General features: G+C 58.9%; 2 protein-coding genes across 2 annotated transcripts in view; one reads left to right on the top strand and one right to left on the bottom strand.

Annotated features, from left to right (window-relative positions):
• Positions 1-19,502, bottom strand: part of SND1 (staphylococcal nuclease and tudor domain containing 1) — a 100,565-nt gene that overhangs the window by 2,989 nt on the left and 78,074 nt on the right. The window contains exons 16-17 of the mRNA XM_065668233.1: positions 16,394-16,503; positions 355-543 (exon numbers count right to left, since the gene is read on the bottom strand). Coding sequence (XP_065524305.1) covers positions 355-543; positions 16,394-16,503 — 299 coding nt within the window. The remainder of the gene's footprint in view (positions 1-354; positions 544-16,393; positions 16,504-19,502) is intronic.
• Positions 4,219-7,214, top strand: LRRC4 (leucine rich repeat containing 4). The gene is made up of 2 exons (XM_065668247.1): positions 4,219-4,624; positions 4,760-7,214. The coding sequence occupies exon 2, from the start codon at positions 4,866-4,868 to the stop codon at positions 6,867-6,869; it is 2,004 nt and encodes a 667-aa protein (XP_065524319.1). The 5' UTR covers positions 4,219-4,624; positions 4,760-4,865; the 3' UTR covers positions 6,870-7,214.

Genomic DNA, 19,502 nt, shown 5'->3' with positions numbered 1-19,502 from the left:
GGTAGGGGACATCTCTTGGGGGGGGGACAACTCTTAGGGGGGACATCCCTTAGGGTCGGGACATCTCTTGGTATGGGGACATCCCTTGGGGTGAGGACATCTCTTAGCCATGGGGTGAGGACATCTCTTGGGGTAGGGACATTCCTTGGGGTGAGCACAACCCTTGGGGTGGGAGTGTCCCATCTCGTGGCATGGGGACATCCACTGGATGGGGACATCCCCATCCATCGTGCCATGGGGAATGTCCCACAGCGGGGGGGGGGGACACCACCTCTTGGGGTGGGAGCATTCCTCGGCACGGGGACACCCCTGGTGTCGGTGACAGCCCCGGGGACGGGCCCGCCCCACGCTCACCTTCTCCTTCTTCTGCTTGGCGGCCTCCTCCGCCGCCAGCAGCGCCTTGTAGTAGGGGCTGCGCTCGGCGGTGAAGTGCACCCTGGAGAGCGCGTGCTCCACCAGCGCCACCGACAGGTTCAGCCCCTCCGTGTGCAGCCACCCGATGAAGTTCCCGGCCTTGTCCATGCTCTCCACCTCCACCTCCACCTGCGGGAGGCCAAGGGGCACCCTCAGCGCCGGCCGGCACCCGGCCACCACCCGTCCCGTCCCCACGCGCTCCTCTTCATCACGGAGGCTCCAACCCGCGGCGATGAAGCAATGGACGGATACAATGGGGCTTGACACGCGCTGGGTGGGTGCCTGGCCAAAAGCCACCCTCCGTCAGCATCCATGTCTGATCCATGGCAGGTCAGCACCAGATGTGCTCCATGAGCACCCGCATCTGATCCATGGCACCCAGAGGTGGTCCAGAGCACCCAGCTCCAAGCCATCAGCGCCTGGGTGTGATTCATGAGCACCCAGACTGGCTCCATCAGCACCCAGCTCTGCTCCTGGGCACGCAGCTCTGATACACCGGCACCCAGATGTGCTCCATCAGCACAGATGTGCTCCGTAAGAGTACCCAGATGTGTTCCTAGGCACCCAGCTGAAGGCAGGAGCACCCCAGCCTCTGTGCCCGGAGCTCTCTGCCTGCGCTGAGCAGCACTGGGTAGCACTGGGAGCACTGGGTAGCACTGGGAGCACTGGGAGCACTGGGGAGCACTGGGGAGCACTGGGAGCACCAGGAACATCAGGTAGCATTGGGAGCACTGGGTAGCAATGGGAGTGCTGGGCAGAACCCAGGATCGAAGACCACCAAGGCCATGGTGGTTCTTGTGCCTGTGCCATGTCCTGGTCCTGTGGCTCTGCACCAGGGAAAGGGTCAGGAGCCCACCCGGCCCCCTGGGCACAGTGGAGGCGCAAACCAGTGAGCAAACTGGGGTGCAGTGAACCAGTGTGTAAATGGGAGTGCACAAACCAGAGACCAAACTGGAGTGTGCAACCCAGTGAGCGCAAACTGGAGTGCCCCCTGTGCACCCGAGCACCCCCGTCCAACCTGGGGGCCTACAGCCCCCCACTGCTTCAGGGGTGGGCAGGCAGGAGACACACACAGGCAGGAGATGCTGTGAAGGCAGAGGATGAAGGCAGGAGACGCTGTGCAGGCAGGAGATGCTGTGCAGGCAGGAGATGGAGTGCAGGCAGTAGATAGCCATACAGGCAGGGGATGCTGTACAGGCAGAGAATAAAAGCAGGAGATGCAGGCAGGAGATGCCATGCAAGCAGGAGATGCTGTACAGGCAGATGCAGGCAGGAGATGATGTGCAGGCAGGAGATGATGTGCACGCAGAAGATAGCCGTGCAGGCAGGAGATGCCACACAAGCAGGAGATGCTGTACAGGCAGATGCAGGCAGACGCAGGCAGACGCAGGCAGGAGATGATGTGCAGGCAGGAGATGATGTGCAGGCAGGAGATAGCCGTGCAGGCAGGAGATGCCATGCAGGCAGGGGATAGCTGTGCAGGCAGGGGATAGCTGTGCAGGCAGGAGATGCCATACAGACAGGAGATGCAGGCAAGAGATGCAGGCAGGACATGCTGCAGCTGAAGCAGCCAGACCCAGCCGTGCCCAGCACCCCAGTGGGTGACCCCTCTCCTGCCTCCCACCCCACAAGTGTCCCCTCATGAGGTCTGGGGCCAGGGGCCGCACTTGGGCCCACATAAAACCCCTTGGAGAGCACCCATAGGTGCCCAAATGCATGGAGCAGCTCCTGCCTGCACTGCTGGAGGGTCCCATCCCTGCTCTGGGAGGTCCCAGCCCCAACCCCAGGTGGGTCCCAACCCACTCCTGAGGGGGTCTGAGCCCCCACTTCTGGGATACCCCCATTGTCTCCCTCTCCCCTCCCTCACTGCCAGCCTTTGGGGGGGGGGGAGTAGCCCCCCTCCCCCCCCAGCACCTCAGACTGCTCCCACCTTGCAGCACCCATGGGACCCTGCGGGCCCTAGAGGTTCATTAACTGCCTGGCGCTAATCACCCCCCCCACAGTGCCTGGGGGAAGACGGTCAAAGCAGTGTCGAACACCCCCCCCCATTCATCGGTACCCACATGCCCATCACCGCAGCATCGTGCTCATGGCAGACCCGTTTCCCCCCTCTCCCCCATATATTGTCCCCTCCATCGGTGTCCAGCTTGCATCCGGTCTCAGCCTTGAGCCCGGTGAAAAAGGAGGGTCCAGGGATGGCGGGGGGGGGTGGGGGTGGGTGGGGGTGCGGTGTCAGGGATCGAGGGGGGATTGAGGGGGGGTTTGCCACGGATGGAGCCGCGTGTCCATGTCCCCCCCCCCCCCCCCCCCATCACCTTAAAGCTGCCGGCTCCGTGCATCCGTCCATCGGTGCTCGTGTCCGGGGGGGGGGTCAGGGCCACCAGGCTCGGTTGGGTGGGCAGGAGGAGGAGGAGGGAGGAAGAAGCCCATCATCCCGCATCATCCTCCATCCAGAGTGGAAAATAGCTCCCACCCGCCGCACCGGCTGCACCGGGGCCGGTTGGGGCCCCCTCCGGAACGTTGTGGGGGGGTGGGGGGTGGTGGGAGGGGGGGGTCCCGGTAGATGCGGGGTAAGGGGGGGGGTGTCGTCCATCGGTGCTTGCGGAGCATCCCCCGCCGCTCCCGGGCTCCCGGCGCGATGCGTCAGCAGCCGCGTTGCCGTTGAAGGACAAAAGGATGAGCCAGCCGCCTGCGCGGCTCCCGCCCGCACCGAGCCCCGCACCGAGCCCCGCACCGAGCCCGGCACCGACACCGGTATCGAGCCCTGCACCGAGCCCCGCACCGAGCCCGGCATCGAGCTCTGCACCGAGCCCCGCACCCAGCTCCGCACCGGGCACCGCACCGAGCCCCGCACCGAGCCCGGCATCGATACCGGCACCGAGACCCGCACTGAACCCGGCACCGGGCCCCGCACCGATACCGGCACCGGGCACAGCACCGGGCACCGCATCGAGCCCCGCATCGAGCCCGGCCCCGAGCCCCGCACAGGGCCCCGCAGTCGCCAGCACCGGAGCACGATGTCCGCCGGCCCCGGGGCCGCCGCCGCCGCCGCCCCGCCCGGGAGAACCGGAGCCAGCGGCCGCTGAGCGCGGACGAGGGAAGGAACCGCGACGGGAACCGGAACGGGAACAACAGGAACGGGAACGGGACCCCCCAGCCGGAGACGCCGCAAAGCACCCGCGACAGGAGCCCCCCCCCCCGCACCCCCCATCCCGGAGCGACCCCCCCCCCGCCGCCGGTGACCGCGCTCCTGCCCCTCCGCCGGGGGCCGGCAGCGACCGGAGCCTCCGGTTTTGTACCGGCCTGAGCGTTTATCGTCATTTTTAATCCCTTTTTCTCCCCCATTTGGATCGCTCGGTGCTTATTTTAGTTTGAGCTTTGGTCCGAGTTCTATTTTTATTCTTTATTTTTAGCCTTTATTTTAAGCCTTTATTTTTATTGTGTTCGAATCCTTTGGCTTGGTTTGATTTTCATTTTTATCTCGTTCTTTATTTTTATTCCATTTTTTATTTTTATTTAATTTTTATTTTTATTTTAGATTTTATTTTTATTATTTTTTCTATTTCTCTTTTTATTTTCATCGCTCCTTTTTCCAGTTTTATTCCTTATTTTCCTTTATTTTTTTATTTTTAGCCTTTTCTTTCATTTTTCTTTATTTCTATTTTTTCTTTTCTGTTTCTTTTCCTCTTTTTATTCTTTCATTTTTTAGTTTATTTTTCTTTTAGTCTTTATTTTTCCTCTAAATTTTTATTTATATTTTCATTTTTATTTTTATCTTGGTTTCTATTTTTTATTCCTATTTTTTATTCCCTTATTTTTATATTTTTCTTTTCGCTTTCCATTTTCATTTTCCATTTTTCCCCCCTTTCCCATTCTCATTTTCACGTTTCATTCTCCTTTTCTCCTCTCCCCGATTTTCATTCCTCTCCCCATTCCCCGCTCCCTTCCCGATCCCCCTTCCCTCCCCCTTCCCCCCTGCTTCCTCTCCCCGTCTCCCCCGTTTCCCCCCCGGTTCTCACCCCCCTCCCCGTTCCCATTCCCGTCCCCATGCCGGGCCCCCGGGGGCCGCGGGCCGGGCTCCGGGGCGGCGGGTGCGGGGCGCGGGCCGCGCCGGGGGGGTGCCGGGCCCCCGCTTAGCCGGGCCGCCCCCCCCACAGCCTCCAGGAGCCATTTTGTGTCCCCCCCCCCGTCCCGGATCCCCTTTGCCCAGGTAGGTCGGGCTGGGAGGGGGCTCGCCAGGGCCCCCCCCGCCCCTCACGCAGCATTTTTTGACCCTTTTGGGGGGCTAAACCCGCGTTTTTTCACCCCTTTTTCTCTCCCCCCCCCTCCCCATCCATCCATCCAGCCATCCATCCAGCCAGCCGGGCCGGGAGCAGGGGGGGGCCCTGAGCCACTTCTTCCTTAGGACGCCGCCATCCCCAGACGATGGTGAATGATGAACGTGCCACACCATGAAGCTCTTGTGGCAGGTAACTGTGCACCATCACCACCACCACCACCGCCACCGCCGCTGCCGTGCCTGGAGAGCTGCCCTCGTCTCCTACTTGACGGTGCACGCCTGGATCCTCTACGTGGCCGTTGCCACCGCCGCCGCCTCCCCCGGAGCCCCCGCTTGCCCCTCGGTTTGCTCCTGCAGTAACCAGTTGAGCAAAGTGGTGTGCACCCGGCGCGGCTTGGCCGAGGTGCCCCCCGGCATCCCCTCCAACACCCGGTACCTCAACCTGATGGAGAACAACATCCAGATGATCCAGGCGGACACGTTCCGCCACCTGCATCACCTGGAGGTCCTGCAGTTGGGCAGGAACGCCATCCGGCAGATCGAGGTTGGGGCTTTCAACGGGTTGGCCAGCCTCAACACCTTGGAGCTCTTTGACAACTGGCTGACCGTCATCCCCAGCGGGGCCTTCGAGTACCTGTCCAAGCTGAGGGAGCTGTGGTTGAGGAACAACCCCATCGAGAGCATCCCCTCGTACGCCTTCAACCGGGTGCCCTCCCTCATGCGCCTGGACCTGGGCGAGCTCAAGAAGCTGGAGTACATCTCCGAGGGGGCTTTCGAGGGCTTGTACAACCTCAAGTACCTCAACCTGGGGATGTGCAACATCAAGGACATGCCCAACCTGACGCCCTTGGTGGGGCTGGAGGAGCTGGAGATGTCGGGCAACAACTTCCCCGAGATCAAACCGGGCTCCTTCCACGGGCTCAAGTCCCTCAAAAAGCTCTGGATTATGAACTCGCAGATCAACCTGATCGAGCGCAACGCCTTCGACGACCTGACGGCGCTGGTGGAGCTCAACCTGGCCCACAACAACCTCTCCTCCCTGCCCCACGACCTCTTCGCCCCTCTGCGGTACCTGGTGGAGCTTCACCTTCACCACAACCCTTGGGACTGCGACTGCGACATCCTCTGGCTGTCGTGGTGGTTGAGGGAGTACATCCCCACCAACTCGACGTGCTGCGGGCGCTGCCATGCCCCGCTCCACATGCGGGGCCGGTTCCTGGTGGAGGTGGACCAAACCTCCTTCCAGTGCTCGGCGCCCTTCATCATGGACGCGCCCATGGACCTCAACATCTCCGAGGGGCGGGTGGCCGAGCTCAAGTGCCGAACTCCTTCCATGTCCTCCGTTAGGTGGTTGCTGCCTAACGGGACGGTGCTGAGCCACGCGTCCAACCACCCGCGCATCTCCGTCCTCAACGACGGCACCCTGAACTTCTCCCACGTCCTGCTGACGGACACCGGGGTTTACACCTGCATGGTCACCAACGTGGCGGGGAACTCCAACGCCTCGGCCTACCTCAACGTGAGCACGGCCGAGCTCAACACCTCCAACTACAGCTTCTTCACCACCGTCACGGTGGAGACCACCGAGATCTCCCCGGAGGACATCTCCCCTAAGTTCACCAAGCCCGTCCCCACCACGTCGACGGGTTACCAACCGGCGTACACCACCACCACCACCGTCCTGGTGCAGACCACGCGCCCGCCCAGGCAGGTCGCCGTCCCCACCGCCGACGCGGGCGACAAGACGCAGACCAGCTTGGACGAGGTGATGAAGACCACCAAGATCATCATCGGCTGCTTCGTGGCGGTGACGCTCTTGGCCGCGGCCATGCTCATCGTCTTCTACAAGCTCCGCAAGCGGCACCAGCAGCGCAGCACCGTGTCGGCCGCGCGCACCGTGGAGATCATCCAGGTAGACGAGGACATCCCGGCCGCCACCACCGCCACCACCGCCACCATGGTGACCACCACCAGCGCCGGCGTTGCAGGTGAGGGGGCCGTGGTGCTGCCCGCTGTTCATGACCACATGAACTACAACACCTACAAAGCACCGCACGGGGCCCATTGGACCGAGAACAACTTGGGCAACTCCTTGCACCCCCCCGGGAGCACCCTTATGGAACCCTACATCATCCAAACCCACCCCAAGGACAAAGTCCAGGAGACCCAGATATGACTTTTTCGTTCTTTGGGGCTTTTTTGGGTTGAGCTTCCTCCCACCCCTCCCCTTTTTCCTCCTCCTCCTCCCCCATCACAAACGCAATAGGATGCACAAAACCCCCCCAAAAGACCCCCCCCAAATGAAGAACCCCCCAAATCTAGAAGGTGACTCTTGTACAGAGCTGGGGGAGAGACTTTTCTTTTCTTGTACATGCTTCTATCCGAAATCCACGGGCTGAGAAGAGCAGCAGATATTAAAATCACCCCCCCAACCCCCCTCCCCCCCCCCCCCAAATCACAGTTTCTAACTCCAAGAGAAAAGGGAGAGGAAAGAATTCCCGTTATCCAGGAAGAAGTGGGGGACAGGAGCCCACTGGGGTGGGACTGGGCTTGGAATGGGGGTGTTTGGGATGAAAAGGGGGGGTTGGATGCAGCAGGACCACCCCATCCCCCCCCCCCCCGCCATGTGCTGGGATGGTGGTTGGAGGTTGTGCCAAAATCTTCCACATGCAATAAAGGAATTCTCGGGGGGGGGGTGTGGGGGGGTGGTGTTGGGGTATCTGGGGGGGGTGGGGGTATTTTGGGGGTGGTGGGCATTTTTGGGGGGGTTTGGCCGCCTGCAATGTATTAAAGCAAAAAATGACCCCAAAAAGGGGGCTCCCCGCCCCCCAATTCAAGTATGTGGGTGCATGGGGGGGGTGTCTGACTGGTGCCCCCCCCAATTCACCCCCATTGCACCAGTATAAGGCCACCGGCATCGGCACAGGGCTAAAGCTCCTGGGGGGGCTGGGGGGGCCCCCCATTGGGAGACCTGACGTATGATTGTAGACACCTCCCACAACACGATTTTGGCCTCATTTTAGGGGACCCCCCCCAAACCCCTTCCTTGGGGGGGTGGGGTTGAGATTGGGGACCCCCCCCCCATGGGCTGCTTATGGAATGAAGGGGGGGATCCAGGAGGAATTAAGGGCTTGGGGGGGTGGGGGGGGGGGAACTCAATGTGGCTAATGGGGGGGTGGCCACCAGCATCGGAGGTGGCTACTGGGGGGGTCCCAGCGGGGACGGCAAGTGCCTCGTGGGGGTCCTGAAGGGCTGGGGGGGTGTTTTTGGGGGGGTCACAGCAATGGGGCTCCCCCCGGCCGCTCGACTATTGGAATTAACTTTAATTTCTTATTTTAGCTTTAAAATGAATTATCAGATGGGAATTAAATAATGGGGTGGGGGGGGTGAGGGGGGCTGCGTGGGGAGGGGGGGGTTAAACAGAAGTTATATCTATATCTATATCTATATAAAGGCCGGAATGACGGGATTGTATCCTGAACTGAGGAAAAACCACGACAAATCCGTCCAAAAACCAAGTGTATTTTTGTATTTTAATAAATATTGTTCACTCTTTGTACCTGCCGTTGTCCCCGAGGGGTTCAAACGGGGGTGGGGTGAATGCTGGGACCCCCCCCCCCCATCCCTGCCAAAAGTGGGGGTTGTGCCGTATGGATTGCAATGCTTCCCCGCAAAGCGGTCCCAAACAGGGAGGAAGTGATGCTGGGAACTGGTACCCACATTGGTACCCAAAGGGACCCCCAGCATCACCCGGTTAAGGGATGGTGTCATGTCCCCCCCCCACAAAACAAAGGTGCAAAGGGGGTGCCCAGGGTCATTATCCCATGGGTTATGGCCGGGAAATGGGAATTTGCTGTGGAAGGAGGGAGAAGGGAGTCAGGAATGAATCAGGTGGTAGCGCAGGGGGGTGTGAAGGGGATGGGATGGAGGTGACCCTGGCAGTGTGGTGGGGACATGGGACATCATGTGTGGGGGCATGGAGTGCTCTGGGTGATGGAGATAGGGATATCGGGTGTCCTGGGTGCTGGCGATGAGGCCATGGGGTGCTCTGAGTGTTGACAGTGCACATACTGGGTGCTGGCAGCTGGGACATGGGGTGCTCCAGGTGCTGGGGATGGGGATACTGGGTATCCTGGATGCTGGTAATGGGAACATGGGGTGCCCTGGTGACAGGGACATGGGGTGCTCTGAGTACTGGTGGCGGATTGGGTGCTCTTGGTGATGGGGATGGGGACATGGGGTGCTCTGGGTGCTGGCAGGTGGGATATGGGGTGCTCTGGGTGCTGGGGATATTGTGCATCCTGGATGCTGGTGATGGGAACATGGGGTGCTCTGAATACTGGTGGTGGAGGTATTTGGTGCTCTGGGTGCTGGGGATAGGGTTATCGGGTGCTTCGGGTGCTGGTGGTGGGGACATGGGGTGCTCTGGGTAATAGCAGTGGGGACATGGGATGTTCCGGGTGCTGGTGATGTGGACATTGCGGTGCTCTAGGTGATGCGGATGGAGATGTGGGGTGCTCTGGGTGCTGTGACGGGGAATCTGGGACCTGCAGGTGCCAGCAGCAGTGCCGTGGGGTGCCTGGGTGCCAGTGGTGGGTCCATGGGGACTCCTGGCTGTGCGGGGACACGGGGACACCCGGGTGCTGGCAGTGGGGACATGGGGACCCCAGAGTGTGCAGGGACACAGGGGGCTCTGAGTGCCAGTGTCAGGGATACTGAGTGCCCTGGGTGCTGGTAGCAGCAACAGGGGTGCTGTAAGGAGGCTGCAGTGTGAGCAGGGAGGCTGCAGTGCAATGGGATGCAATGGGATGCAGTGAGATGCAGTGAGATGTGACGGGATGCTTGGGATGTGGTGGGATGCAGTGGTTGTGATGGGTGTGGTGGGATGCTGTGGAATGTGATGGGATGCAGTGGGATCCAGCAGGATGTAGTGGGATGCAATGGGACGCTTTTGGATGCAGTGGATGTGATAGGATGCAGTGGGTTGCAGTGGAATTCAATGTATGCAGTGAGATGCAGCTGGATGCAGTGGGATGCAGTGGGTTGTAGTGGGATTCAATATATGCAGTGGGATACAACGGGATGTAATAGGATGCAATAGGATGCAATGTAATGCAGTGGGATGCAGTGGATTCAGTGGGATGTGTGGGATGTGACGGGATTCAATGGGACGCAGTGGGATGCTACTGGATGTGGTGGGATGCAATGGGATACAGTGGGATGCTACTGAACGTGGTGGGTTGCAGTGGGATGTGGTGCTATGTGATGGAATGCAATGGGTCTCAGGGGATGCAATGGGATGCAGTGAATGCATTCTGATGCATTGAGATGTAGTGGGATGCGATAGGATGCATTGGATGTGGTGGGACGTGGTGGGATGTAATGGAATGCAATGCGATTCAATGGGATGCTATGGAATGCAGTGGAAGGTAGTGGGATGCTACTGGATGTGGTGGAATGCAGTAGAATGCCATGGGATGCAGTGGGATTCAAAGGGATGCAATGAGATGCAGCTGGATCAGTGGGATGCAATGGGACATTATGAGATGAGACACAATGCAATGGGACATTATGGGATGCAATAAGATGTAATGGGATGCAATGGGATGGAGTGGGAAGTGACAGGACACGATGGGATGTGGTGGGATGCAGTGGGATGCAATGGGAGGGTCATCATCAGCTCCTACCACTCCCCAGCCCCTCTCCATACCCCAGGGCTCCACAGTGGCACCAGAGGGGCCCCTTGTCCCAGTGTCACTGCGCAGCCACCCTGGTGCCAGGGGCTCCATGGCACATCCCGACCCAGCATTCCCAGTCATTATCCCTACTGCTTCAGCTCCGTGAGGTGCCGGTTGGTGCTGGCGGGTTTGTGATGCTTCCGGACAAGGGACGTTCACAACCCCAATGGAACAACCAGGAATACCAAGCGCGAGTCACCAGAACGCAACCAAAAATCCCCATTGAATTCCAGGCCTAAGGAATTCCAGTGGCTGCCCGGTAACCCAAAAGGACCAGGAAGCTCAAGCTGGGATTGGTGCAGCGGTTGCCACCACAGAGGGTTGCCAGGGTGCCAAGAGGTGCACAGGGAAGGCAATGACCCCCCCATTGCCAACCGGAGCTTGGGGGCACCTTGGCCAACAGGGAGACCCAATGGCCAACATGGAGACCCCGAAACAGGAAGCCAAGAGATGACCACGGCAGCCACCAGTGCCCCAACACCATTCTGGGAGCTACGGCACCATCCCTGCTCCGGGTGGGCAAACTGAGGCACGGTACCCGGCAAAGGAAGGGGGTGTCTCTCCCACCCAATGCATCCCGGTGCCATCCTGTGCCATGCTCCACACTCCCACTGTGCCCGTCCCCGGGAGGGGACAGAGGTGGCATGGCTGTAGGATGGACCCTTGGGTCATGGCAACGTGCTGGTGCCTGGATGCTCAGGGGATGCTCAAGGGTTGCTCAGGGGTTGTTAAGATGATGCTCAGGGGATGCTCATGGGATGCTGGGGGGATGCTCAGGGGATACTTAGGGGTTGCTATGGGGATGCTCGGGGTACCCTTTGGGAATGCTGTGGGGATGCTCCTCACCCACGGGCCGCAGCCTGCCCCTGTCCCTCAGAGCAGCTCCTGCCTCTCCCAGCTCGGCACCGCGCTCCGGTGAAGCTGCTGACGCAGCAGCTGGAGCCTCTCACTAAACCATCACAGCAACACAGAGATGTGGGCTACAGGGCTGGAAAACCGGGAATCATCTGGGAATAACCCCCTCGTGGGCTGCTTGGAGCCCTGGAGTTACCCTCACATGGGGTGAAGTCAGGTCCAGCCCCACAAGTGTGGGGTGGAGGGACAGGGACGTCACCACAAGCCGCACAGTGAGGATTTGGGACAGAGACCCATCCGTGATCCCTAGGCTCCCACTAGAGCCCTGATCCCCATTCTGGGATGCTCCAGGGGCTCCTGTATCCCTATGGATGTGTGTCCCACTCTGGTGGGTGCTGGGTACCAGTCTCCCCACTCCAAGCACTCATTAAGCCCCATCATCACCCAGTTATAACGATGGTGTCGCCGAGCCCCTGGAATGAATCTGGTATTCCAGGTAATGGAGTGTACATCCTGACTGCAGAGGTCACCCAAGGGAAGGAGCACGGAATAATTCCTGTCCTCTTCCCAACCAGGAGCTCCCAGTGGCACAGGGATGCCTTGGACACGGTGGTGCCAGGCAGCCGGTGGCATCGAACTGGCCGAGTGTCGCACCCCAGGGTCTGCACGGGCATGGGGACATGCGGTGCTCTGGATGCTGGTGATGGGGACATGGATGCTGGCAGCTGGATGCTGGCAGTGGAGACGTGGGACATGGGAACGTGGATGGTGCAGCATGGAATGGAATGGCATGGAACAAAATGGAATGGCATGCATGGAACGGCACAGCATGGCACGGCACAGAATGAAATGGGACAGCATAGGGGGGGATGCCATGGCACAGAATGGCACGGTATGGAATGGAATGGCACAGCATGGCATGGTATGGAATGGAACAAAACGGCATGGCACAGCACGGAACGGAATGACACAGAACTGCATGGCACGGGATGGAATGGCTGCAGCACAGGCAGTGGGAACGGCTCTGGCTGCACTGCTGCTGCCTGCATATTGCTGCAGTGCTGCAGCACCTGGGGATTGGGGGGCTGGAGTGGTCTGGGGGGGCTGCCAATAGGTTGGGGGGCTGCAGGGGGTCACAGGAGCTGGCAGGGGCTGGGGGGCTGGCAGGGGACAGTGTGGGCAGCGGCGCATCCCCATCAGCCAGGGCACAGGGGACATCTGGGGACCAATTCCCAGATACAGCACTGACGGGGGTGCAGGCAGGGAGGCTGGGGTGGGGGGGAGGCTGGAGCTGTAAGCCCCTCCACAGCTCCCCATAGGGCAGCCCCATGGCAGTGCTGCAGCCAGAGATGGACGGATGGAGGGATGGAGCAATGGGGGATGTCCCCATCACCCAGTTGCCATGGAAACCAAAGGGAATTCCCTTCCGGAGAGCCTCAGCGCCAAATCCCAGGACCCCCCCCACGCTGCACGAAAGCAGCAGGGATGCAGATAGGGATATCGTGCCCCTGCACCCCACAATGGAGCTGCCACCCCACTGTATACCCCAAAATACAGAGCTAACACCCCCCTGCACCCCAAGACGAAGCTGACATCCCCTTGCACCCCTGTACAGTGATACCACCCCCCATGCCCCAGTACAGAACTGCCACCCCCCAGCACCCCAACACAGAGCTGTCACCCCCCTGTTCAGCTGCCCCAGGCTCGGGGTGCTTGGCCTGGAGTCTGGGGGTCCCTCGTGCCCTGTTATGAGCCCAGCACCGTGCGTACCCACCCCGGCTCAGAGACAAGGATCTGGGGAATGTCCCTATGGGCCACTTGGGTCCCAGCCCCTTGCATGGGCTCCCCCAGCCCAGCTGCACCCCAAAACATGGAGCCAGCACTGAGCAGCTGCGGCTTTGTTCAAGTTCCAATCGGAATTCCATGTGCATCGGGGCCAGATGGGGAGAAACAACTGAGGGGGATGATGTGGGAAGGAGAAAGGCATCCGGGAAGGAGGATGCCTGTGCCACGCTGTGCCATCCACGGCCGGTTTGCTGTCACCAAGGGGCTCAGGAGCCCCTGGGGATGGCCACGATGGCAGAGGTGGGCAGGAGGAGGATGGGGATGCGCCGCGGGACATGCCAGGCCCTGGGAATCTCCGGGATGTGGTAAGGAAGCGCTGGGATGCGGGTCAGCACTTTGCAGCAGCCGCCTGCATGTGCGAGATGCTGAGGAGGGAGGGATGGAGCTGCCACGTGCAGCGCTGCGGCCCCGTGTCCTCGTGTCCCTGTGTCCCTGCAGCAACCAGCGAGTGCTGCTCCGGGAGGGTGAAGGATCCTACTGGTCCTGACCCCCCCCAGCAGCATTGCCCTGGCAGTGCAGCACATCTGCATCTGTGCCCACATCTGTATCTGCAACCACAGCTGCATCCATGCCCACATCTGCATCTGTGCCCACAACTGCATCCATGCCCACATCTGTATCTGCAACCACAGCTGCATCCGTGTTCACAACTGCATCCGCAGCACACCTGCATTCACAGCCACATCTGCACCTGTACCCACAACTGCATCCATCCACAGCTGCCTCTGCACCCCTGCCCAAATCTGTACCTGCAACCACATCTACATCCATGTCCACATCTGCATCAGTGCCTACATCTGCATCCACAGTCACATCTGCATCTGCAACCAGGTCCCCATCTGGGGTGTCATTAGTTCCCATTCCACTGGCACCCTGTCCCTGCCCTGGCTCCCCCATTCCCAACCCAGCTCCCCATTCCTTTTCCAGACCCCCATTCCACCCGTTTCCCATTCCTGCTCCATGCATCTGATGCACTTTTGCCGCACAATGCCTACATGTCCAGTGTGCACCTGCCCTGTGTTCACCCTGCATCTGCTCTGCAACCCCGCACAGCCACTGTGCATCCACCCTGCATCTGCCCTGCATCCACTGTGCATCCTCTGAGCATCCACTGTGTATCTGCTGTGCAACCCCACACAGCCACTATGCATGCCCCCTGCATCTGCCCTGCATCCATTGTGCATCTGCCCTGCATCCATTGTGTATCCTCTGAGCATCTGCCCCCCATCCACCCTGCATCCTCTGTGCATCTGCGACGCATCCACCATGCATGTGCCCTGCATTCGCTGTGCAACCACTGTGTATCTGCTGTGCGTCCACCCTGCATCTGCCTTCCATTCACCATATGTCCACCATGCATCTGCTGTGCATCCTCTGCACTTCTGCTGTGCAACCACCACACTTCTGCTGTGCAGCCACCACATGTCCAGTGTGCACCCACCCTGTGTCTGCTGCGCATCCTCCATGTGTCTGCCATGCAACCCCATACATCCACCCTGCATCTAGTGAGCATTCATTCTGCATCTGCCCTGCATCCACCATGCATCTCCCCTGCAACCACTGTGCATCTGCTGCGCTTCTGCTGTACAACCACCACACCACACGTCTGCTGTACATCTGACCTGCATCCACTGTGTATCCGCTGTGCATTCACCCTGCATCTGCCCCGCATCCATCATGTGTCCTCCATGCACCTGCCATAGTTGCACCCCAACCCCTGGCAGAGCCCCTGGGGTCCCTCCTCATCCTCAAGGCAGCTGCACCGCCTCCCCAGCTTCTGACTCCCCCGCTCCCCCATGCTGCATCCCTATATCTGCAGCATCGCTCCATGCGGATGCAGGCGCAGGAGTGGGAGATGTCCGGTGCAGCCCAGCCCAGCTCCCACTGCTGAGGTGTGGGTTCTGGATGGAGACGGGTCCCCAGTCAGCGCCCCCCAGTGCTCCCCAGTGCCCTCGGTGCTCCCAGTGTTCCTGGTGTGGGACAGCCCCAGCCCCACTGCATTCAGAGCAGAGCGCAGGGCTCAGCCTTGACACCAGAGAACGAGATAAAACAGACGTGAACATAAAATAATAGTCATAGAATATACAGAATAGAATAAATCAAATAATAAATAGAATGGAATGGAATAGGATAGAGCAGAATGGAATAAGCCAGAAAAAGAGAATAAAATTAAGGGGATAAAGAAAAGACAATAGAATAAAATAGGGAAAAACCAGAATAAAAGTTTTTAAATTATCTATTCTATTCAACACATAGAATAGATCAGGAAAAAATAGAATAAACCAAATTAGAATGAAATAAAGTAAAAAAGAGATTGAATATACCAGAATAGAATAGAAATAAAATAAATGCATAGGATAGGCTACTAAAAGAAAAATGGAATAAACCAGAATAGAACAAAATTAAAAAAATAAAATAAAATTAACAAGAAAATAGAAGAAAATAGTAAAATAATATAGTTCTTTTATTTAAAAATTGAACGGAATAGAGTAAAATACGATAGAGCAGGAGTGAAATTAAAAAAAAAAGGTTAAAGTAAAAAGAATAAAATCGAGTAAAATAATGAAAAAGTGAAAAAATTAAAAAATAAAGAAAAATAAAATAATAAATAAAATAAAATGGAGAAAAGGAATTCAATAGAATGAAATAGAATAAAAGAAAGTAAAATGAAATCAAAAGAAATAAATCAAACCCCAATGAAATCAATCAGCTCTCCTGGCACGGGTCCCCACCGCTGCCGGGAGAAGCCACCGCTGCCCTTCCCTGTATCTGCCCTCATCACAAACCCAGCTCTGGGCGATGCTCCCGGTGTCACCACTGCATGACACACTGTGTGACACCTGCGGGGACACGGCTCTCCAGGCACAGACACCCGCACCGCAGCACAACCCCGACACCAACCAACACCGGAGCCTCGGTGAGGAGAGCGCGCCCAGATCCAGCACCGGCATCACCGGAGGCTCCCCGTGCGCCGCGAGCCGGGTCCATGCGGCTTTTCCCTGTCACCACACACGAGCTGAGCCCAGGGACCAGGCGCTGTCCTGGCCCTTTGCTGGCAGCCCCTTGGCGAGGTCCATGTCCCACCAGAGCCATCAGCCCCCCACCGGTGCCGCATCCCGGCCACATCCCTACTGAGGTCCATGTCCCACCAGTGCCATCAGCCCCCCACCGGTGCCGCATCCTGGTCACATCCCTACTGAGGTCCACGTCCCACCGGTGCCACCAGCCTCTCAGCAGTGCCGCATCCCGGCCGCAGCCCTACCTCTCGTTGCAGCACCAGCTCCTTGGTGAAGTGCGTGGCCTCCTCGCTGAAGGGCTCCCCCTCCTGCACCAGCCCCGGCAGGTTCCTGGCTCCCCGCGGACACTCGATGCCTGCGGGAGGAAGAGGAGGGTGAGGGCATCAGTGGTCACGCAGAGGTGTCACCTCAAAGAGATGTGTCTGGGACGAAAGGGGACGGCGGAGCTCAGGTGGGACGCAAACAGCTGGTGACAGAGATGGGGACATGGGATGAGCTGGGGAAGAGCCAGCAGGGATGGGGATATGGGGATAAGAAGCAGAGGAGCCAGCAGAGATGGGGACATGGGGATAAGTGGAAGAGTGAGCAGGGATGAGGACATGGGATGAGCAGGGTTGGGGACATGAGGATAAGAAGCAGAGGAGCCAGCAGGGATGGGGACATGGGGATAAGAAGTGGAAGAGTCAGCAGGAATGAGGACATGGGATGAGCAGGGATGGGGACATGAGGATGAGCAAGGGACAAGCAAAGAGGGATGGGGACATGGGGAATAGCCAGCAGGGTTAAGGACATGGGGACAAGAGGGCAAGAGCCAGCAGGGAGAGGACATGGAATGAGCAGGGATGGGGACATGGGCAGGGGAAAAGCCAGCAGCAATGGTGACAATGGGGACGAGCCATCAGGGATGGGGACACAGTGACAAGGGCAGAGCCATCAGACCCTGCAGCCCCCCACCCCGGGCTCCCCACCGGCACCACGCTGCTGGCGGTGGCTCAGATTAAACCGCCACGTCCTGCATTATTCATTCTATTTTCCATAATTCCTTATTAATGAAGTGCTGGGAATTGCATGGAGCCCTGCCAGCAACCAGGGACACCGCAGCCCTGCTCCCTGCTGGCATCCCTGAGGATGAGGAAACAGGAAGCGAGCCGAGAGATTAACCATGTCCCCTCCAGGGAGCTCACCCCACTGCTGTGCGGTCCCCATCGTCCCTGTGTCACCCGTGATGGCAGCCCTGGCATGCTGAGCACCTTGGGGTGACTCCAGTGCACCCATCACTGGCAACTGAAGGGGTTCTGAGGGTCCTAGGGTCCCCCCACATCAGCACCTGGAGTATCGCAGGGCATTGGGAAGGGGCTCCCCACATCCCAGCTCTGCTCTAGCTCCCCATGAGACCCCACTGGGGTGATCCCATGGCAGCCTCGCTGAGGGTGCATAAACAAGGCCTAAATCCAGGTGGATGTGGCCCTGTCCCCATCCCTGTCACATCCCAGTCTCTGTCATATCCCATCCTCATCACTATCCCCACCCCTATTGCACCCCCAACCCTCTCCCTCTTGTAACCCCCATTCCCATCCCTGTCCCCATCTCTACTGTATCCCTATCCCCATTCCTATCACATCCCTATCCCTATCTCTGTCCCCGTCACATCCTCATCCTCATCTCTGTCCCTACTGCAACCCTATTCCTGTGTCATGTCCTCATCCTCATCCGTATGCCCATCCCTGCTGCATCCCCATCCCTATTGCATCCCCATTCCTGCTCCCATCATATCCCCACCCTCATCCATGTCCCCATCCCTACTGCAACCCAATCCCCATCCTCATCCCCATCCCTCTCCCTGTCATATCCCCATCCTCACCTCCATCTCTGTCACATCCCAGTCACCATTCCCATCCCTCCACCCAACCCATCCACCACTTCTCACCATCACCCCCACTCCCACTGCCAAGACTGGTGCTGGTGCCAGGAAAACCCCTTTTCCCTCTTTCCCACCACATCTCTGTGCCATCTCCAAGGGAATCTGGCTGGAATCTCACTGCCACGGCAGTGCCGGCAGCTGCCAGCCCTTACCCCTGCCTGCACAGCGCACCACCCCCCCCCCCCACCCCGGCTCCTTGGCATTGACATCCTCTGCCTGAAAACATGGAATATTTCTGGAAAGGCATCAAAACGTGCTGCAGGGAGAGCGAAATTCCTTAACGGAAACCCACAGCCCAGCATTGAACCACACGAGTGGCCAGAGAGCTGGGAAATTCCCCCCAAGTGGGACCACGCTGGAGCCCCCCACCCTGCCATGGCACATACAGGGTGATCCTGGGTAGATCCTGAGAGAGGGGACCCTTATCCATCCCAGGGGCTGTGGGATGAGCTTTGGATGCAGCGCCCTTGACCGGGATCCAGGCTGACACCAGCAGCACAGAGCCAACAGTCAGTGATGAGCAGGAGGAAGGAGCGGATGCATCTCCTCCTCCTCCTCCTCCTCCTGGAATGCTGGCACTGGGCGGGAATGGCTCTGGCACGGCACCACCAGTGCTGCGGCGAGGCCACAGCAGCCTTGTCTCCGGCAAGGAGCATCTCACTGCACTGGGAAGGGGGACTGGGAGCCAGCGCTGCCAAGAGCATCTTCCCTTCCTCCTCCCTCTCCTCCTCCTCCTCCTGCACGGAGCAAGCAGGGGCTGGGGGAAGGGTTATGCACCACAGCAGTGATTTATTCCCAAAGAATAGCGCAGCAGCCGCTCCGGATCCCTCAATCTGCTCTGATCTTCCCAAACCCACACGAGGGAAGATTGGATTTGGGAACGGGAAACCTGAAAAGGCTGGGATGAGGATGCTCAGCCCCGGGAAGGCGCTTGGCAAAGTTACCAGCACTTCAACGATGAGACAGAACCGGAGCCGTGGCTCTGCTGCTCTTCCTAGGAAGCTGCCATGGATTAATGTGCACAATGAGGGATGCGGCTGCCACTGCTCCCTCCTGGGATCCCGGAAGAATTCCGCCGCAAATCACTTTGGTTAAATGCTTTTTCCCGAGCGCAGAGACCCGCAGCCAGTGGGCATGGAGGAGGTGGCTGCTGGGGATCCGGAGGATGCTTCGATCCTAGCCCCATTCCTGCAGGGATGGAGGTTGAGGGGTGGGGGTGAGCATCCCACAGCACCCTGGGGTATCCTGCAGCATCCCTGGGGTATCTAAGCCTCAGCATCCCAGGATAACCCGCAACATCCTGGGGCATCTTGCGGCATCACTGGGGTATCCTGCAGCATTCCAGGATATCCTACAGCACCCTGGGGCATCCCACAGTATCCCTGGGGTACTTATGCTGCAGCATCTCAGGATAACCCACAGCATCTTGAGGC

The sequence above is a fragment of the Lathamus discolor genome, chromosome 1 (assembly GCF_037157495.1).
Source record: "Lathamus discolor isolate bLatDis1 chromosome 1, bLatDis1.hap1, whole genome shotgun sequence".
NCBI classification, from domain to species: domain Eukaryota; kingdom Metazoa; phylum Chordata; class Aves; order Psittaciformes; family Psittacidae; genus Lathamus; species Lathamus discolor.
The sequence above is the reverse complement of the archived record's forward strand: the minus strand, read 5'-3'. Positions and strand labels throughout refer to the sequence as shown.